We start from the raw sequence: 22,148 nt of genomic DNA on the forward strand, positions 1-22,148 counted from the left end.
CTAAACTCCAGAATCCAAAAAGGCGGTTTTAAGATTAAGATGGCAGGGTTCCCTGAATGGAAAGCTCTTAATAATCAATTTAGTTTAGATTTCTTATGCTTTCAGGCAGACTTCCTGGGACATCACGCCGCACAGTGGTATAAATTAATATCTGGCTATTTAAATAAAAAAACCAAAAACTGGACTTAGAGATATTTGGAGTATTGAGATTAAGCATCAAATTAATGCATCTCAATGGACACGTATTTGGTCTTGGAGGATGAGATGTACAATGTCTGTGTCTATGAGGCAAACATAGTTTTTCCTTTTGCATAGAGCACTCTGGACCCCTGTTCATTTACAAAAATTGAATTGCTCTAAGTCTAATAGATGTTGGTATTGTCATCTTGAAGCTGGAACTTTAGATCATTTATTGTATTATTGTCCATTTATTAAGGCTTTTTGGGAGTCTATTTGGGATCAAATAAATTGCCTGTTGGAAAATCATGTAGCATTGTCTTATGACACAATTTTATTTGGCATGTCTATGAGAACTAAATGTCAAATATCGGCTAATAATAACAAGCTTTTGATGATATTAACAGGAGTTGCCATACAACAAATAACTTATAATTGGAAGGACTGTAGTAGACTGAATTGTTGTTTTTGGTGGAATTCAGTTTGTCATGTGTATAAAATGGAAAGAGCGTTGGCAGTTCAAAAAGGTTATTATAATAAATTTAAGGATGTGTGGAGACCATTATTAAATTATTATAATGATTAAGTTACACTTTTCCCAAGTTTAATACACATGTGGATTTGGGATGGGGGTGGGGGTTGGTTTTTTCATTAAGAAAATTTATATGAATGGCATAAGATATTATTTTCGGGTAGTATATTTTAGTCATATATGATTTTGGGAGGGGGTGGGAGTTAAATCTTTCTTGCTGTATGATGAAGATTTTTCAAGTGATGTTGTATTATAATTGTTTGATACTTAATGTGCACTTGATGTAAGTTATAAAATGAATAAAGAATTTTTTTAAAAAATTACATTTTTCTAATTATACATTTTATACAAATTTTATATATGTTATTAATGTATTTCTTGCCTATGTATGTACTCGTAGACTCCTGAGACAGGCCGTTTGGGCTGAAACATGTGCATGTTGAGTCACAGTCTTTTTATGAAGTTTGGATGAATAAAGGCATTTGAATTAAAAAAAAAAAAAAAGAAAGAAATATAAATATAAATACCAAAACTGAACTGGAAACCTCAAAACATTAAACTTAGCAAGTACTGTACATAAGAACATAAGAATTGCCGCTGCTGGGTCAGACCAGTGGTCCATCCTGCCCAGCAGTCTGCTTTTTCAGCAGCCCCTAGGTCAAAGACCAGAGCCCTAACTGAGACCAGCCCTACCTGCAGACAGATGTACAAAGATGCAGGCTAAATTTATTAAATGAAATGAATGTGGTTAATGTTACCACCTTGAACCAAACCAAAGGACCCAGCACAGTCTGTGTTTCGGTAAACACACTTTCATCAGGGGTCCCAGGTGGATAAGGTATCAATTCAAAACAAAAACTTAGCTTTTCTAAAAAACATGAGCATTGTAATCTTGAAGCTGGGATTCTAGATCATTTGTTATACTATTGTCCCCTTATTTTGACCTTTTGGAAATCAATATGGGCCCAAATAAATTGTCTATTAGAGAATCCTGTGGCTTTGTCATATGACACGATTCTTTTCGGGACGTCAATGAGAACAAAGAGTCAAATTTCAGCAAATAATAATAGGCTTTTATTGATTATGACAGGAGTCGCCATACAACATATCACACACAATTGGAAAAATTGGAGTAGGCTTAACTACAGTTTCTGGTGGAACTCATTGTGTCATACCTTTAAGATGGAGAGAACAATAGCCATATAAAAAGGGAATTATAACAAATTTAAAGAGATATGGGGGCCGTTGACAACATATTGTAATGAATAGATACCATTTTTCCATTATAAGTACAATACAAGTGAAGGGTTGGGAGGGAGGGAATTCAAAATTTCATTAAATCCTGTTCGTTTACAAAAATTAGATAGTTCTAAGTCAGTGGTCTCAAACTCGCGGCCCGGGGGCCACATGCGGACCCCCAGGTACTATTTTGAGGCCCTCGGTATGTTTATTGTAATCACAAAAGTAAAATAAAAGTTTCTTGCTCATATGTTTCTTTAGCTATAAATGACAATATTATTATTAATACTTAGTCAAAAGGAAAGATTTATAAACTATAAAGAGTTTTACCTCATGCAAAATTGTTAATTCTTTAAGAAAACATTAACTATTTTTTTTGCGGCCCTCCATGTACCTACAAATTCAAAATGAGGCCCTGCAAAGGGTTTGAGTTTGAGACCACTGTTCTAAGTCCAATAGATGCTGGCACTGTAATCTGGAACCTGGGACATTAGATCATCTACTTTATTTTTGTCCCTATATTAAGATATTTTGGAATTCAATATGAGTCTCAAGTAAATACATTATTGGAAAATCATGTGGCACTCTCTTACGATACAGTGCTATTTGGCATGATGATGAGGAAAAAGAGTCAAATATCATCAGAGAACAACAAGCTTTTATTAGTTATGACAGGGGTTGCCATCCAACACATAACCAACAATTAGAAAAATTATAGAAAACTTAGTTATACATTTTGGTGGAATACATTATGCCATATATTTAAAATGGAACGTGCAATAGCAGTACAAAGAGGGACAAATACTAAATTTATAAAAATATGGGGGCCATTGGCAAAGTATTGTAGTGAATAGTCAGCACTTCTTCTCTTCTCCTTTTCATTTTCTTTTTTTTAGCACACTAAAGGGAGTAGGGAGTTGGAAATAATGTTACATATTATGTTATACTATGATATATAATATGTGTATATTTTTTTTATTGAAAATATGATGAAAGGTGGGTGATAGGGGGGTTATTGATTTTACTAGATGTTTATATGGCAGATATCAAAGTGCTATTCTGGAATAATTTGTTGTAATATACTCTTTTGTGCACTTGTTGTTTAATTTGAAAACGAATAAAGAATTATTAATAAAATCTTTAGATCAGTAAAAAAGAATATTTTATAAGATATATTCGATTACATATGTTATGGTAGGGGCGGGAGGGAAGGGGTTACATTTTATATATTATTGTTAAATATGATAGAAATTCAAGTGATGTATCTAATTTCAATTGTCAATTTATTGATACACTTGTTGTAAGATGTAAAAATGAATAAAGATTTACAAAAAAAAAAAAACCCAAAAAACCGTGAGCAGCAATAAGACAATCACTTGAAAAATTCCGCCGTGGTGAAAAAAGCCGCCGCAGGAACTGGAAGCCACATAAGTCGCGGAGTTTTCCAAGTGATTGTCTTATTGCTGCTCGCATTTTTTTTAGAAAGGCTAAGTTTTTGTTTGCGGTTTGAACTGATACCTTATCCACCTGGGACCCCTGATGAAGGCGTGTTTACCGAAACACGGACCGTGTTGGGTCCTTTGGTTTGGTTCAAGCTGGTAACATTAATTGCATTCATTTTTTGGGTTTAATAAATTTAGCCTGCATCTTTGTACATCTGTCTGCAGTTTTCTTTGTTTTAGGAAATGGCATAGGAAATGTTGCTTTGAAACGATTGCACTTCCCTAGTATTTAGAGAAGGATTTTTCTATCCTAAACTTTTTCTATAAGGTAGAAACTTTGACTAGCACGTATAGTCCCAGAGTAAAGTTGTGCATCTCCTCTTTCTAACTGTGGGCAGATGTATCAAGAACTTAGTATCCAAATATCTTCTGCTCAGTTCAGGTCTTTAGAAGTATTTCTGTATTTCAGGCTCTCATTCTGAATATACAATTTTCAGGTGCCAGGATTGTTTTAGCCAGAACAAGCAACAGCTTCACAAGAGCATTCTCATCATTTCCATGGCACTATTTCAACCTTGGAAAATACAAATCGCACCCTGATTCCATTTTGCAGGTAAAAATGTATTGTAATACATAGGACATCCTAAGGAATTATATTGTCATTTTACAGAGACTCACAAATTCCTATTACCAATTACTCATAATCTACTAGGAAACAGCCTTGAGCCGCAACTGGAAATGTTTTTTCTTCTGTATGATATTAGTGAAACAGAGTTTTAGGCTCCTTATAATACATTCCCCCCAATTCTATAATTTTTACCTACATTTAAGCAATTGCGTAGCAAGGGTATAAGGCACCCAGGATGCTCTCCACCTCTCCACCCTCACCCCGCTCCTGTGCTCTCCCCCTCCTTCCCTGCTCCCCATGCCACACTCACGCCCTTCTTTCCTCCCTCCCCCCCGTATCTCTTTAAATCTTTGCCAGCACGAGTAGCTTCTCCACTCTGCTGCTTGCACCGGTGTTGGCTTTCCCTCTGATGTCACTTCCTGGCCCCATGACTAGGAAGTGGTTTCAAGCCAGGTCAGCTTGAGCAATCGGCTGGAGATGTTGCTCGCACTGGTGAAGATTTAAATAGGTACAGGAAGGAAGGGCACAAGGGTGGTCTGAGGGGCAGAGATGTATCGATGTCCAAACCAAGACGGCACCTGGGGCAGTCTGTCTCCCACCTCCTTACTAATCCACTGGATGTAAGCACCATTGCATACAATATTATAGAATACTATCTATAACATATAAGTGTTTGTTGGCGGTATTCTACATGCTTAAGCCCTGATTCTATAAGTGGCATCTAACTTGTAGGTGCTGTTCAACGCAGTTGTTGATCATCAACTAGGTGCCGTTTGTAGAATCGTACCTAGCAGTGCCTATGCAGTCAGGCACTGATAGGCATTGAATCATGTGGTGCACTGCTATTTATATCAGGATTTTCTTGGACTAAATGAGTGTGCCTCAGGTAGGAACTTACCAATGCCTAAGTCAAACCATGCCAAAAATCTGCCCCCAATATGTCCCTAACCACACCTACTTTCTGGTAGCCGCTTCAGTGTAGAAACCCACCGGGAAGCTGTAGGCACCTACTGAGTTAGGCACCTACCAGAAAATTATTTTTTTTATTGTTTTTTTTAATGATGCAGCTTAATTATCAGCGCTGGTTGAGTCAATTAAAAAATTAAGTGCAATGCCTAGATCTCTGTGCCTAACTTTAGGGGTCTTATAAAATCAGGACCTTATTGCACAACTCACATAGGGGGAAATTCTATAAATGGTGCTGAAAAATTTGTGATAAAACAACACAGGAGGCAAGAAAGTGGGGGTCCAAGAAAGTCAGTGATGAGACAATGCTTTCCATAATAAAGGAAGTCTTTCTTCACAAATGTGTCAGATGTGAGAAGAATCAACATGATGTTTTCTAAATAGAGTTCAGGAATATGTTTTCTCTTTTTTCCCCTCCTAATAGATTTAATAAGCCACCATATCAATAGGGCACATCAATACAAACATATAGCATGCAAAAACATAGTAATTTCTGCCCAAACAGCAATATGATTTAATAATTACAGCACCTTTAGAATTCCTGCTGAAAAAGAACCCCTTTTTTTTTCTCATCAAACAGTGCTGCAATCAGTTCTTTCTTGAAGAAGAAATTTCCTACCATGACAGCTTAGGATGTCCTAGCCATGGGACTGTGAAAATGAGTTTGCCTTGAAAGAAAATGCGTGGATGAAAAATAACAAAGTCCACCATCTAGACTCTCTTATAAGAGCTAATAAGAAACTGTTAAAATGAGTGAAGGTGAGAGTGGGATTTGAAGTGGTGAGCTTGAGAAAAAGTAAAAGGTGCAATATGTCATTTTATCTTGGTGAGCCACAAATGGCTTCTTTTTATTAGAGGAGAAGTTTCCTACCATGACAGCTTAGGATGTCCTAGTCATGGGACGGTGAACATAAGTTTGCCTTGAAAAAAAATGTGTGGATGAACAATGGTGAAGTAAACCATCTAGACTCCCTTATGAGAACTAATTAGAAACAGTTAAAATGAATGAAGGTGAGAATGGGGTTTGAACTGGTGAGTTTGAGAAGATGAAAAAAGGTATAATAAGGGACATTAACTTGGTGAGCCACAAATGGCTTCTTTTTGTTAGAGGAGAAGTTTCCTACCATGACAGCTTAGGATGTCCTAACCATGGGACAATAAAATTAAGTTTGCCTTAAAAGAAAATGCGTGGTTGAACAATGGCAAAGTCCACCATCTAGACTCTCTTATAAGAGCTAATAAGAAACTCTTAAAACGAATGAAGGTGAGAGTGGGATTTGAAGTGGTGACCTTGAGAAAAAGTACAAGATACAATGTGTCCTTTTACCTTGGTGAGCCACAAATGGCTTCTTTCTGTCAGAGGAGAAGTTTCCTACCATGACAGCTTAGGATGTCCTAACCATGGGTCGGTAAAAATTAGTTTGCCTTGAAAGAAAATGCGTGGATGAACAATGGCAAAGTCAACCATCTAGACTCTCTTATGAGAGCTAATAAGAAACTGTTAAAATGAGTGAAGGTGAGAGTAGGATTTGAACTGGTGAGCTTGAGAAAAAGTACAAGATACAATGTGTCCTTTTACCTTGGTGAGCCACAAATGGCTTCTTTCTGTCAGAGGAGAAGTTTCCTACCATGACAACTTAGGATGTTCTAGCCATGGGACGCTGAAGATAAGATTGCCTTGAAAGAAAATTTGTGGATGAACAATGGTAAAGTCAACCATCTAGACTCCCTTATGAGACCTAATAAGAAACTGTTAAAATGAGTGAAGGTGAGAATGGGGTTTGAACTGGTGAGCTTGAGAAGATGAAAAAAGGTATAATAAGGAGGCATTAACTTGGTGAGCCACAAATGGCTTCTTTTTGTTAGAGGAGAAGTTTCCTACCATGACAGCTTAGGATGTCCTAGCCATGGGAAGGCAGTGTTCTTCCTAGCACCTTTTAGCTGGGCGCTCCCCGCGCTAACAACTGCAATAGCAGTTTGTATAGAATAGTTTATCACATTCACAAATTATGATGTAAACAACTTGATAGACATTGCAATCGGATGAATTATGTATATTGAAACCTTTATTAGTATGTGGATCTGTGAAGGAATCAATGCATACCACATGTTTGCAGACAGAGCAACAACCGCAGGCTCGTTGGCCAGTGTGGGAAGGTAGCTGAGTGTCTGAGCCATGTAAAATAGATGGCATCAATATCTCATATACATTTCTGTTTCTGGTATGGGCAATAGAAAGCCTCGCCTTTAGAGCATGAATGGCGATGAGGCAACATCAACAATATTTTATATAGGGAAGAAAAGAGACTCAGTTATCAGCTTAATACCCTTCACTATTATGGTCTGAATGCTGATATTTATTATATTGCCTTTTTTTAAACATTTAAACATTACATATTACAACTGTTTTAAACATTTATTTATATACATCTTTTTTTCACTTTTTCATTCGTTGTCCATTGTAATGGTTTCCACCAGATGGCGCCATTGTATTAGAAATACAGTATCTTTTACTTTGCAGCTTATTCACATTCACTGGTGCCATTGTATTAGAAATATAGTATCTTTTACTTTGCGGCCCATTCATCATTCATTGTCTTTTTTTACCATCTGCACGAGATGGCGATATTACTATATTACTATTATACATATATTTTCCCCATCAGTTTTAGCTTATTTAAATTGTATGTGTATTTTCTCGCCCACGATTTATCTACAGATTGATTTTTATTTTATTTTGCTATGTATTTGTGGTTGTTTTCTGTATTGACTTGCACTCACTATATAGCCACATGGCATTTCACCTTCTGTTCATCATATGGTTTGTACTTTTCGATGCTTTCTCCACTTAATGTATTTGCATATTTTGTCATGATTTATGTTGCCTGGATCTTCTGTTGTGATATATGATGACTTATCTCTTCTTCTACAAAACTGCGATAGCAGTTTTTAGCATGGGGAACTGCGATGCTCCCCGTGCTAATAGAAGAGGGCCAAGTCTTTTCTATGCATGTCCCCTGCACAAAGGTTACTAGATGCCCTCGATTTTCAGAGATGGTCCCTGCACTACTGATTGCAATTGAGCATATATTGTATAGGACTTTTCTCTTCTATCCTCTCCTTCAGGCTTACATTACCCTGGCAATCCTCTTGCCATGCTCCCAGATCATAGTTTTACAAGATCCCCACCCCCCCACAGAGAACTAAAGTTCTTGTTTCTGGTTGCCGTACGGTTTGTTATTCAGAGCACCATCTCTCCAGGGCAGCATGTATTAGTGTACTTGTGTGCCTAGGCGCCCTTGAAGAATTAATTCTGCCCTGAGTGCGATGTCTTCTACTGCGAGCCCTGACATCTGCCCTTGCGGGCCCCTGGCTAAGCACCATCTGGTGACCCCTGTTCAGGACCAGATGAACCGCAGGCTGAGCCCCCGCAAGATCACCACCTGCACGGCCCATGAGCTGGAGAACCACAGCATGTACTGTGTGCTGTGCAAGATACCCGTCTGCTACCAGTGCCTCGAGTTGGGCAAGCATTCCAGGGGCCATGTCCACCATCTAAACTCTCTTATAAGAAATAATAAGAAACTGTTAAAATGAGTGAAGGTGAGAGTGGGATTTGAATTGGTGAGCTTAAGAAAAAGTACAACATGAAATGTGTCATTTTATCTTGGTGAGCCACAAATGGCTTCTTTTTGCTAGAGGAGAAGTTTCCTACCATGACAGCTTAGGATGTCCTAGCCATGGGACGGTGAAATTAAGTTTGCCTGGAAAAGGAAATGCGCTGATGAAAAATGGCAAAGTCCACCATCTAGACTCTCTTATAAAAGCTAATAAGAAACTATTAAAATGAATGAAGGTGAGAATGGGATTTGAAGTGGTGACCTTGAGAAAAAGTACAAGATACAATGTGTCCTTTTACCTTGGTGAGCCACAAATGGCTTCTTTCTGTCAGAGGAGAAGTTTTCTACCATGACAGCTTAGGATGTCCTAACCATGGGTCGGTAAAAATTAGTTTGCCTTGAAAGAAAACGCGTGGATGAACAATGGCAAAGTCAACCATCTAGACTCTCTTATGAGAGCTAATAAGAAACTGTTAAAATGAGTGAAGGTGAGAGTGGGATTTGAACTGGTGAGCTTGAGAAAAAGTACAAGGTGCAATGCCTCATTGCATCTTGGTGAGCCACAAACGGCTTCTTTTTGTTAAAGGAGAAGTTTCAACCATTACAACTTAGGATGTCCTAGCCATGGGATGCTGAAAATAAGTTTGCCTTGAAAGAAAATTTGTGGATGAACAATGGTAAAGTCAACCATCTAGACTCCCTTAAGAGACCTAATAAGAAACTGTTAAAATAAGTGAAGGTGAGAATGGGGTTTGAACTGGTGAGCTTGAGAAGATGAAAAAAGGTATAATAAGTGGGCATTAACTTGGTGAGCCACAAATGGCTTCTTTTTGTTAGAGGAGAAGTTTCCTACCATGACAGCTTAGGATGTCCTAGCCATGGGAAGGCAGTGTTCTTCCTAGCATCTTTTAGCTGGGCGCTCCCCGCGCAAACAACTGCAATAGCAGTTTGTATAGAATAGTTTATCACATTCACAAATTATGATGTAAACAACTTGATAGACATTGCAATCGGATGAATTATGTATATTGAAACCTTTATTAGTATGTGGATCTGTGAAGGAATCAATGCATACCACATGTTTGCAGACAGAGCAACAACCGCAGGCTCGTTGGCCAGTGTGGGAAGGTAGCTGAGTGTCTGAGCCATGTAAAATAGATGGCATCAATATCTCATATACATTTCTGTTTCTGGTATGGGCAATAGAAAGCCTCGCCTTTAGAGCATGAATGGCGATGAGGCAACATCAACAATATTTTATATAGGGAAGAAAAGAGACTCAGTTATCAGCTTAATACCCTTCATTATTATGGTCTGAATGCTGATATTTATTATATTGCCTTTTTTAAACATTTAAACATTACATATTACAACTGTTTTAAACATTTATTTATATACATCTTTTTTTCACTTTTTCATTCGTTGTCCTTTGTAATGGTTTCCACCAGATGGCGCCATTGTATTAGAAATACAGTATCTTTTACTTTGCAGCTTATTCACATTCACTGGTGCCATTGTATTAGAAATATAGTATCTTTTACTTTGCGGCCCATTCATCATTCATTGTCTTTTTTTACCATCTGCACGAGATGGCGATATTACTATATTACTATTATACATATATTTTCCCCATCAGTTTTAGCTTATTTAAATTGTATGTGTATTTTCTCGCCCACGATTTATCTACAGATTGATTTTTATTTTATTTTGCTATGTATTTGTGGTTGTTTTCTGTATTGACTTGCACTCACTATATAGCCACATGGCATTTCACCTTCTGTTCATCATATGGTTTGTACTTTTCGATGCTTTCTCCACTTAATGTATTTGCATATTTTGTCATGATTTATGTTGCCTGGATCTTCTGTTGTGATATATGTTGACTTATCTCTTCTTCTACAAAACTGCGATAGCAGTTTTTAGCATGGGGAACTGCGATGCTCCCCGTGCTAATAGAAGAGAGCCAAGTCTTTTCTATGCATGTCCCCTGCATAAAGGTTACTAGAAACCCTCGATTTTCAGAGATGGTCCCTGCACTACTGATTGCAATTGAGCATATATTGTATAGGACTTTTCTCTTCTATCCTCTCCTTCAGGCTTACATTACCCTGGCAATCCTCTTGCCACGCTCCCAGATCATAGTTTTACAAGATCCCCACCCCCCCCACAGAGAGCTAAAGTTCTTGTTTCTGGTTGCCGTACGGTTTGTTATTCAGAGCACCATCTCTCCAGGGCAGCATGTATTAGTGTACTTGTGTGCCTAGGCGCCCTTGAAGAATTAATTCTGCCCTGAGTGCGATGTCTTCTACTGCGAGCCCTGACATCTGTCCTTGCGGGCCCCTGGCTAAGCACCATCTGGTGACCCCTGCTCAGGACCAGATGAGCCGCAGGCTAAGCCCCCGCAAGATCACCACTTGCACGGCCCACGAGCTGGAGAACCACAGCATGTACTGTGTGCTGTACAAAATCCCCGTCTGCTACCAGTGCCTCGAGTTGGGCAAGCATTCCAGGGGCCATGTCCACCATCTAAACTCTCTTATAAGAAATAATAAGAAACTGTTAAAATGAGTGAAGGTGAGAGTGGGATTTGAATTGGTGAGCTTAATAAAAAGTACAACATGGAATGTGTCATTTTATCTTGGTGAGCCACAAATGGCTTCTTTTCGCTAGAGGAGAAGTTTCCTACCATGACAGCTTAGGATGTCCTAGCCATGGGACAGTGAAATTAAGTTTGCCTGGAAAGGGAAATGCGCTGATGAAAAATGGCAAAGTCCACCATCTAGACTCTCTTATAAAAGCTAATAAGAAACTATTAAAATGAGTGAAGGTGAGAATGGGGTATGAACTGGTGAGCTTGAGAAGATGAAAAAGGGTACAATAAGGGGGCCTTAATTTGGTGAGCTACAAACAGCTTCTTTCTGTCAGAGGAGAAGTTTCCTACCATGACAGCTTAGGATGTCCTAACCATGGGACAGTGACAATAAGTTTGCCTTGAAAGGGAAATGCGCTAATGAAAAATGGCAAAGTCCACCATCAAAACTCTCTTATAAGAGCTAATAAGAAACTGTTAAAATGAGTGAAGGTGAGAGTGGGATTTGAATTGGTGAGCTTGAGAAAAAGTACAAAATGGAATGTGTCATTTTATCTTGGTGAGCCACAAATGGCTTCTTTTTGCTAGAGGAGAAGTTTACTACCATGACAGTTTAGGATGTCCTTGCCATGAGACGGTGAAAATAAGTTTGCCTTGAAAGAAAATGTGTGGATGAACAATGGTAAAGTTAACCATCTAGACTCCCTTATAAGACCTAATAAGAAACTGTAAAAATGAGTGAAGGTGAGAATGGGGTTTGAAATGGTGAGCTTGAGAAGATGAAAAAAAGGTACAATAAGGGCCTTAACTTTGTAAGCCACAAATAGCTTTTGTTTGTCAAGGGAGATGTTTCCTACCATGACAGCTTAGGATGTCCTAGCCATGGGACTGTGAAATTAAGTTTGCCTGGAAAGGGAAATGCGCTGAGGAAAAATGGAAAAGTCCATCATCTAAACTCTCTTATAAGAGCTAATAAGAAACAGTTAAAATGAGTGAAGATGAGAGTGGGATTTGAATTGATGAGCTTAAGAAAAAGTACAACGTGGAATGTGTCATTTTATCTTGGTGAGCCACAAATGGCTTCTTTTTCCTAAAGGAGAAGTTTACTACCATGACAGCTTAGAATGTTCTAGGCATGGGACGGTGAAAATAAGTTTGCCTTGAAAGAAAATGTGTGAATGAACAATGGTAAATTCAACCATCTAGACTCCCTTATAAGAGGTAATAAGAAACTGTTAAAATGAGTGAAGGTGAGAATTGGGTTTGAACCGATGAGCTTGAGAAGATGAAAAAGGGTACAATAAGGGGGCTTAATTTGGTGAGTCACAAATGGCTTCTTTCTGTCAGAGGAGAAGTTTCCTACCATGACAGTTTAGGATGTCCTAGCCATGGGAAGGTGAAAATAAGTTTGCCTTGAAAGAAAATGTGTGGATGAACAATGGTAAAGTTAACCATCTAGACTCCCTTATAAGACCTAATAAGAAACTGTAAAAATGAGTGAAGGTGAGAATGGGGTTTGAAATGGTGAGCTTGAGAAGATGAAAAAAAGGTACAATAAGGGAATTAACTTTGTAAGCCACAAATAGCTTTTGTTTGTCAAGGGAGATGTTTCCTACCATGACAGCTTAGGATGTCCTAGCCATGGGACTGTGAAATTAAGTTTGCCTGGAAAGGGAAATGCGCTGAGGAAAAATGGAAAAGTCCATCATCTAGACTCTCTTATAAGAGCTAATAAGAAACTGTTAAAATGAATGAAGGTGAGAATGGGGTTTGAACTGGTAAGTTTGATAAGATGAAAAAAGGTATAATAAGGGACATTAACTTGGTGAGCCACAAATGGCTGCTTTTTGTCAGAGGAGAAGTTTCCTACCATGACAGCTTAGGATGTCCTAACCATGGGTTGGTAAAAATTAGTTTGCCTTGAAAGAAAATGCGTGGATGAAAAATGGCAAAGTCCTCCATCTAGACTCTCTTATAAGAGCTAATAAGAAACTGTTAAAATGAGTGAAGGTGAGAATGGGATTTGAACTGGTGAGTTTGAGAAGATGAAAAAAGGTATAATAAAGGACATTAACTTGGTGAGCCACAAATGGCTTCTTTTTGTTAGAGGAGAAGTTTCCTACCATGACAGCTTAGGATGTCCTAACCATGGGTCGGTAAAAATTAGTTTGCCTTGAAAGAAAATGTGTGTATTAACAATGGCAAAGTCAACCATCTAGACTCTCTTATGAGAGCTAATAAGAAACTGTTAAAATGAGTGAAGGTGAGAGTGGGATTTGAACTGGTGAGCTTGAGAAAAAGTACAAGGTACAATGTGTCATTTTATCTTAGTGAGCCACAAATGGCTTCTTTTTGCTAGAGGAGAAGTTTACTACCATGACAGCTTAGGATGTCCTAGCCATGGGATGGTGAAAATAAGTTTGCCTTGAAAGAAAATGTGTGGATGAACAATGGTAAAGTCAACCATCTAGACTCCATTATAAGACCTAATAAGAAACTGTTAAAATGAGTGAAGGTTAGAATGGGGTTTGAACTGGTGAGTTTGAGAAGATGAAAAAAGATACAATAAGAAGCCTTAATTTGGTGAGCCACAAATGGCTTCTTTCTGTCAGAGGAGAAGTTTCCTACCATGACAGCTTAGGATGTCCTACCCATGGGACGGTGAAAATAAGTTTGCCTTGAAAGGGAAATGCCCTAATGAAAAATGGCAAAGTCCACCATCTAAACTCTCTTATAAGAGCTAATAAGAAACTGTTAAAATGAGTGAAGGTAAGAATGAGGATTGAACTGGTGATCTTGAGGAGATGAAAAAAGTTACGATCAGGGCCTTAACTTTGTAAGCCACAACTGGCTTTTTTTGGTTAGAGGAGAAGTTTCCTACCATGACAGCTTAGGATGTCCTAACCATGGGTCGGTAAAAATTAGTTTGCCTTGAAAGAAAATGCGTGGATGAAAAATGGCAAAGTCCTCCATCTAGACTCTCTTATAAGAGCTAATAAGAAACTGTTAAAATGAGTGAAGGTGAGAATGGGATTTGAACTCGTGAGTTTGAGAAGTTGAAAAAGGTATAATAAAGGACATTAACTTGGTGAGCCACAAATGGCTTCTTTTTGTTAGAGGAGAAGTTTCCTACCATGACAGCTTAGGATGTCCTTACCATGGGTCGGTAAAAATTAGTTTGCCTTGAAAGATAATGTGTGGATTAACAATGGCAAAGTCAACCATCTAGACTCTCTTATGAGACCTAATAAGAAACTTAAAATGAGTGAAGGTGAGAGTGGGATTTGAACTGGTGAGCTTGAGAAAAAGTACAAGGTACAATGTGTCATTTTATCTTAGTGAGCCACAAATGGCTTCTTTTTGCTAAAGGAGAAATTTACTACCATGACAGCTTAGGATGTCCTAGCCATGGGAAGGTGAAAATAACTTTGTCTTGAAAGGGAAATGCGCTAATGAAAAATGGCAAAGTCCACCATCTAAACTCTCTTATAAGAGCTAATAAGAAACTGTTAAAATGAGTAAAGGTGAGAATGAGGTTTGAACTGGTGAGCTTGAGGAGATGAAAAAAGTTACAATAAGGGCCTTAACTTTGTAAGCCACAAATGGCTTCTTTTGGTTAGAGGAGAAGTTTCCTACCATGACAGCTTAGGATGTCCTAACCATGGGTCGGTAAAAATTAGTTTGCCTTGAAAGAAAATGCGTGGATGAAAAATGGCAAAGTCCTCCATCTAGACTCTCTTATAAGAGCTAATAAGAAACTGTTAAAATGAGTGAAGGTGAGAATGGGGTTTGAACTGGTGAGTTTGAGAAGATGAAAAAAGGTATAATAAGGGACATTAACTTTTTGAACCACAAATGGCTTCTTTTCGTTAGAGGAGAAGTTTCCTACCATGACAGCTTAGGATGTCCTAACCATGTGTCGGTAAAAATTAGTTTGCCTTGAAAGAAAATTCGTGGATGAAAATGGCAAAGTCCTCCATCTAGACTCTCTTATAAGAGCTAATAAGAATCTGTTAAAATGAGTGAAGGTGAGAATGGGGTTTGAACTGGTGAGTTTGAGAAGATGAAAAAAGGTATAATAAGGGACATTAACTTGGTGAGCCACAAATGGTTCTTTTTGCGAGAGGAAAAGTTTCCTACCATGACAGCTTAGGATGTCCTAGCCATGGGACAGTGACAATAAGTTTGCCTTGAAAGGGAAATGCGCTAATGAAAAATGGCAAAGTCCACCATCAAAACTCTCTTATAAGAGCTAATAAGAAACTGTTAAAATGAGTGAAGGTGAGAGTGGGATTTGAATTGGTGAGCTTGAGAAAAAGTACAACATGGAATGTGTCATTTTATCTTGGTGAGCCACAAATGGCTTCTTTTTGTTAGAGGAGAAGTTTACTACCATGACAGTTTAGGATGTCCTAGCCATGGGACGGTGAAAATAAGTTTGCCTTGAAAGAAAATGTGTGGATGAACAATGGTAAAGTCAACCATCTAGACTCCCTTATAAGAGCTAATAAGAAACTGTTAAAACGAGTTTAGGTGAGAATTGGGTTTGAACTGGTGAGCTTGAGAAGATGAAAAATGTTACAATAAGGGGCCTTAATTTGGTGAGCCACAAATGGCTTCTTTCTGTCAGAGGAGAAGTTTCCTACCATGACAGCTTAGGATGTCCTAGCCATGGGACGGTGAAAATAAGTTTGCCTTGAAAGAAAATGCGTGGTTGAACAATGGCAAAGTCCTCCATCTAGACTCTCTTATAAGAGCTAATAAGAAACTGTTAAAATGAATGAATGTGAAAATGGGGTTTGAACTGGTGAGCTTGAGAAGATGAAAAAAGGTACAATAAAGGGGATTAACTTGGTGAGCCACAAATTGCTTCTTTTTGTTAGAGGAGAAGTTTCCTACCATGACAGCTTAGGATGTCCTAACCATGGGTCGGTAAAAAGTAGTTTGCCTTGAAAGAAAATGTGTGGATGAAAATGGCAAAGTCCTCCATCTAGACTCTCTTATAAGAGCTAATAAGAAACTGTTAAAATGAGTGAAGGTGAGAATGGGGTTTGAACTGGTGAGTTTGAGAAGATGAGAAAAGGTATAATAAGGGACATTAACTTGGTGAGCCACAAATGGCTTCTTTTTGTTAGAGGAGAAGTTTCCTACCATGACAGCTTAGGATGTCCTAATCATGGGTCGGTAAAAATTAGTTTGCATTGAAAGAAAATGCGTGGATGAAAAATAACAAAATCCACCATATTGACTCTCTTATGAGAGATAATAAGAAACTGTTAAAATGAGTGAAGGTGAGAGTGAGATTTGAACTGGTGAGCTTGAGAAAACAAACAAGGTGCAACAAGTAGACTTAACTTGGTGAGCCACAAATGGCTTCATTCTGTTAGAAGATGCCCTAGACATGTGATGGTGAAAATAAGTTTGCCTAGAAAGGGAAGTCTGCTGATGAAAAATGGCAAAGTCCACCTACCAATAGTATCAGAACTAATAGGAAGCTGTTAAAATTAGTGAAGGTGATGGTGGGATTTGAACCAGTGAGCTGGAAAAAATAGAGAAGGTGCATTAACTTGGTGAGCTAGAAATTCCTTCTTTGTGATAACATTCCTAAGCAGATTATACATAAGCAGATAAGTAAGCTATGATATGACAGGGAAGTCAGAAAAACTGAAGTGGAAGGTGGTGTAGCTCAATTTGTAAAAGCTGTGTGCTGCTTTTCCACAGGTTGTGTGAGTTGTACGCCCTGCACATTGTTTAATTGTGGTATTGTAACTTGCAGGTGCACCTTGATGATTTCACAATGAGATCAGCATTGTGCAACTGCACACCTCCATTTGCAATGAACTAGAAGCCACATTCAGGTCTCTTCTGTGTTTTATTCTGTTTTAAGCTTTGCCAAATGAAGTTATGTGCTTTCTTTGCTTTGAAGAATGTGCTGATTGGAGCAATGTTTAGTGCGAAAGAAAGTGTTATTTGGAGCAAGAAACCTAAAGCTGTGATTTTCATGTGCTGTAATTAGCTAATATTGCTTCTTTCGCCAGGAAATGAGTAAGTTTTAAATTCAATATGCTTGTATGGATGAGTCCTGTTTATGAGGTGGCTAAATCACAAAATAAATTCCCTGAACTGTATTTAGAAGATCACTTTGGAAATGCCCAAAATCTGCCAAAATCCCATTCAGAGAAACATCTATCAAATAACATCTATCTGACCCAAGCAAAGCTCAAGGGATGACCTACAGGGCTGCCTAAATAGCATCTGACTCCCCCACGGAGCTATCTCTTCTTTTTTTCTTTCATGTTACAAGCTCCTCCACAGAGCACTAAGCGCTCTGGCTCCCCCTAACTACATCAAATTGCATACTTCTACATACTCAACCTGCATATATAATTCACGTATAACTGTTTAACATACACATTTATCTCGTACAAGCTGCATGCTCTCTAACTAACATATACAACTTACTTTAACTAACAACAATTAACTATTCAATCCTCAGCAACTCAACTTTTTGTTCTCTGGTTCCTTTCTTTTTTTCTGTCTCCTAGCTTTCTCCCTATCCAATTGCTCCTCCAATTGCCCCAAAAATATCAATTCGGCTCCAAGCTCCTGACTTAACTCTGTCAAAATTGACCCCCATCAAACCATAACTACAACAGTAGGACTTAGCCCCGGCTCGATAGCGAGACTCTCCTGAATTCCTCCGACCCAACGCCTCAAACCCCCCTCCTACCATGCTTCCAACTCTTCAGGCCACCACCCTCCCCACCCCCCCTCCCACCACTTTACAAACCACCTCCCCACCCTCCCCCACCCTCCCCACTTCCCCTACACTCCTTACAACACTGTACTTCACCATCCCCATTATTACAGGCCAAGGCAGATACGGTGATCTCTCCCCCCAACCTAAAAAAAGCCGTACCAGAAACCCTGCCAACCTCATCCCCATTCTTCCCTCCCCACAAGCCCCTTCACGCAATACACTCAAACTAGCACTCATCAATGCAAGATCAGTTAACAACAAATCCTTCATCCTACACGACCTCATCTATGATAAGACTTGGGACGCCCTCATGATCACCGAAACCTGGCTCCAAGACAATGATGGGACAACACTAGGCGAACTATGTCCTCCAGGCTACCAAGCCCTCGCCTGCTCACGTACCTCTGGGAAAGGAGGTGGCGTGACTACCATTGTCAAGACCTCCGCCACACCAAAACTGATAAATTCTATTAATATTCCCTCCCTAGAAGCAATTGCGTTCACCATAGGTCACAAACAAAAAATCGCCCTCATACTCCTCTACAGAACTCCCAACTCTCCAGCAGATACCCTAGAGACCCTCCTCGAATTCATCACCGAACTATCTATCTCACACAAACACGTGACAATCCTGGGAGATTTCAACTTCCCAGACTACCCCAACACTTCAGGACAAATTGACAACTTCCTCTCCTCCCTCTCAGACCTGGGATTCCACCAAGCTATTACCACCCCCACGCACTCAGCAGGCAACATCCTAGACTTGCTCTTCACCCTCAGAGACCCAACTGCAGAGCCCCAACAAACTTATACTACCACACCTGTCCCATGGTCAGACCACCACCTCATTGAATTCGAACTCCCACTCGAAAATACCATAACCCCGCGTAAAGATCCTACCCCCCCCCACCCTACGTCAACTCCCTAATTCGGTCAGCCCTCAAGCCATGGCCGCGGGTATTCGCACCCTAAATGAAACCTGCACCCAACATCCCCACTCCATTGACCTGGCTGCCTCCACATGGCACTCCAACATTCAATCCCTCTATAATAGCCTTGTCCAGACAAAAACTACCCAAAAAACCACCAACAAAGCACCTGCCCCCTGGTACACTAAAGACCTCCGATCCATAAAACGATCACTGAGAAAAGCAGAAAGGATCTGGATCAAACACCCGTGCACAGAAACCAAAGCCCACTGGAACAACACATCCATCACCTACAAAGCAGCCATTCTAGAAGCAAAAAAGACCTACTACTCTCGCCTCCTACAACTAGCCCCTTCTAGATCTAAACAACTGTTCACCCTCACAAACCAACTCTTCACTAACGCCCAAAGAAAAAATCACAGCAACCAAACAGAACTCGATAGCGAGACTCTCTCGAACTTCTTCCAGTCCAAAATACAAACCATTCGAGATAACCTTGACGCCAATACCAAACCCGCTCCTACTCAGCCCCAGCCGACTCCAAATACCACCTCTTCCGCCGCTCTCTCCCAATTTCATATAGCCACTCATACTGAAGTTCTCGAAACACTGAGAGAACTCAAACCCTCCAACACCATCCTCGACCCCTGCCCGTCCAGCCTCCTGCTATCCACAGAAGATGCCATGGCAGAATCCATCCTCCCCATCATTAACACCTCTCTAACCACTGGGACTGTTCCCCTCAGCTGGAAGTCAGCTATTATCAAACCCACTCTCAAAAAACCCGCCCTTGATCCTAACGAACCTGGCAACTATCGCCCAGTCTCCAACCTCCCATTTGTCTCCAAACTCCTTGAACGAATTGTACTCCACCGACTACACCCGTTCATTGAAGAACAAGCTGCTCTATCTCCAGCCCAATCCGGCTTCCGAAAAGGCCACAGCACAGAATCAGTACTCCTCGATATCATGGATGACAGCTGGTCTATACTCGACAAAGGCAGTGATGCCCTACTAGTCCTACTAGACCTCAGCGCTGCCTTTGACACAGTCGACCACAATCTCCTCACATCCAGACTCTACGACATCGGAATCAAGGACACAGCCCTCCAATGGATCACCTCCTTCCTCCATCAAAGGACCCAGACTGTCCTACTAGGAACACATAAATCTAACCCCAAGCCTATCAAATATGGTGTTCCTCAAGGCGCCCTTCTATCCCCCCTCCTATTCAACCTCTACATCAGGCCTGTCATCGATATAGCGAAGAAATATAACATTAAAATCCACTCTTATGCAGATGACATCCAGCTACTCCTCCCTCTAGGCGAGAACCGGTCGTCCCAAATTGCTAACCTCCAACACTGCCTCTCTGACATGAAAACTTGGATGTCAAACAACAAACTTCAACTTAACGCCTCTAAAACCGAACTCTTATGGATCAGGAAAAAAAACACCAAATACCCACGCCCTACACTAACATGGGACTCCACTCTACTAACGGCAACAGATCAGGTTCGCAGCCTAGGAGTAACCCTAGACGGACACCTATCCCTATCTGCCCACATATCCCAAGTAATCTCTACCTCTTTCTACTACCTTCGCCAACTGAAAAGGATCAAACCCTACATCTCCACACCGGACCTCGCCCAACTCCTCTACGCATATGTTCTCTCCAGAATGGATTATTGTAACTCCCTATTTAATGGACTAACCAAAAATAATCTCAAACGCCTTCAACGGGTCCAAAATGCAGCTATCCGCCTCCTACACAACCTCAACTACCACGATCCCATCTCCCCAGCACTCCGTGCTGAACACTGGCTCCCAATTAGCCAGCGCTGTGCCTTCAAGGCCCTGACAATTGCCCACAAGACAATTTATTCCTCCACCCCCTCCTACATAAAATCCAAGCTTCCCATCTACACCCCCACTCGCACCCTCCGCTCAAAATCAGAGATACGCCTATGCACCCCCCCCGGAAGGTCCCTCCTCACAGAAACTGCCCGCAAACGGTCCTACAGCCACTTCATTCCTCACCTCTGGAACCAACTCCCCCCTCAACTCAGACAACAGAACTCATTATTAACATTCCGCAAATTGATAAAGACCCTCCTCTTCAACTAAAGATCACCCTCTATCTTCTCCCCCCCCCTTAAACCCCCTCTCTCCTCTCTCCCCTGCCTATCCTCTCCCTAAATCTCAATATAGTCCTCTCCTAGTCCTTACACTGACAAACTGTATCTAAACTCATAGAACTGTTCTTAACCTAAACTACTTATATGTAAAGTCTACTCTTAATTTGCTTATTCTCCCTTTATTTAAATTCATCACATTCTTATAGTCCAAACATTTAAACATGTTGTACTTCTTATATGTCAAATTACTCTCCATTGTGTATGTTCACTTGTAGACCGTTCTGAGCTACTGGGAGGACGGGATAGAAATCTAAATAAATAAATAAATAAATAAATAAATAGCATCTATCCCATTAACATCTTTCTGAAGCCCAAGCCACATCTATCTGAAGCTCAAACAGCTATTTTTTTTACACTGCTTGTAGGAGCTAATTTTATAACTATTATGTAGCTTCCTATGTAGCACACAAGTTAAAGTTACATTCTGCTACACTGATATTCCCAGTTCAACTCCCAGTCACTATCTCTTACTGAAAATAAAATGTTATAAATATCCTTTTAAAGATGGTATACTATGTTACTTTTTTATTATTATTATTTTAAAGCTTATAATCCTGAAATAATGAAGAAAGAAAATATGACAGGGCAGTAAGATCCACCTTGTGTTGTCTCCTTGCATCTATCCTAGCAGAATTAACTGCCATAACGATGCATATACAGAACAGTATAATAAAACCAGAATTGCTATTATTGTATGGCTTATTGTTTAGCATAGTGGATTAGAATGCAGGTTAGTGTGCAAGCATGTCACATTTTTTCATGATTCACACTGATGTTCCCAGTTCAACTCCCACTGAAAATAATATATTATAAATATCCTTTTAAAGTTGGTATACTGTGTTTTTATTATGTTAAAGCTTACAATCCTGAAATAATGCTAAAGAATCACAAAATACCCCGCATTTTTACATATAACTAAATACATTGTCTGGACGTCTACTTGGCATCTAGAAGAGAAAAATAATGTGATTATTGAAGAGGTGCATCCGACGCCTAAGTAACGTTAAGCACGACATACGCGGAACAGACATCTAAAGCACGCCTAAAGGTAGGCACAGTTTGCAGAA

The 22,148-nt window shown here is 39.7% G+C and overlaps 1 protein-coding gene across 6 annotated transcripts in view; it reads left to right on the forward strand.

The window, feature by feature from the left end:
- Nucleotides 1-22,148, forward strand: part of LOC117348587 (SUN domain-containing protein 3-like) — a 97,287-nt gene that overhangs the window by 62,247 nt on the left and 12,892 nt on the right. For 5 of the 6 annotated variants that reach the window (XM_033920881.1, XM_033920885.1, XM_033920883.1 and 2 more), the window contains one exon: nt 3,888-4,003. The exons of the other annotated variant lie outside the window; for it this stretch is intronic. In XM_033920881.1, coding sequence (XP_033776772.1) covers nt 3,888-4,003 — 116 coding nt within the window. The remainder of the gene's footprint in view (nt 1-3,887; nt 4,004-22,148) is intronic. 6 annotated transcript variants of the gene reach the window in all.

Source organism: Geotrypetes seraphini, chromosome 14, assembly GCF_902459505.1.
Source record: "Geotrypetes seraphini chromosome 14, aGeoSer1.1, whole genome shotgun sequence".
NCBI classification, from domain to species: domain Eukaryota; kingdom Metazoa; phylum Chordata; class Amphibia; order Gymnophiona; family Dermophiidae; genus Geotrypetes; species Geotrypetes seraphini.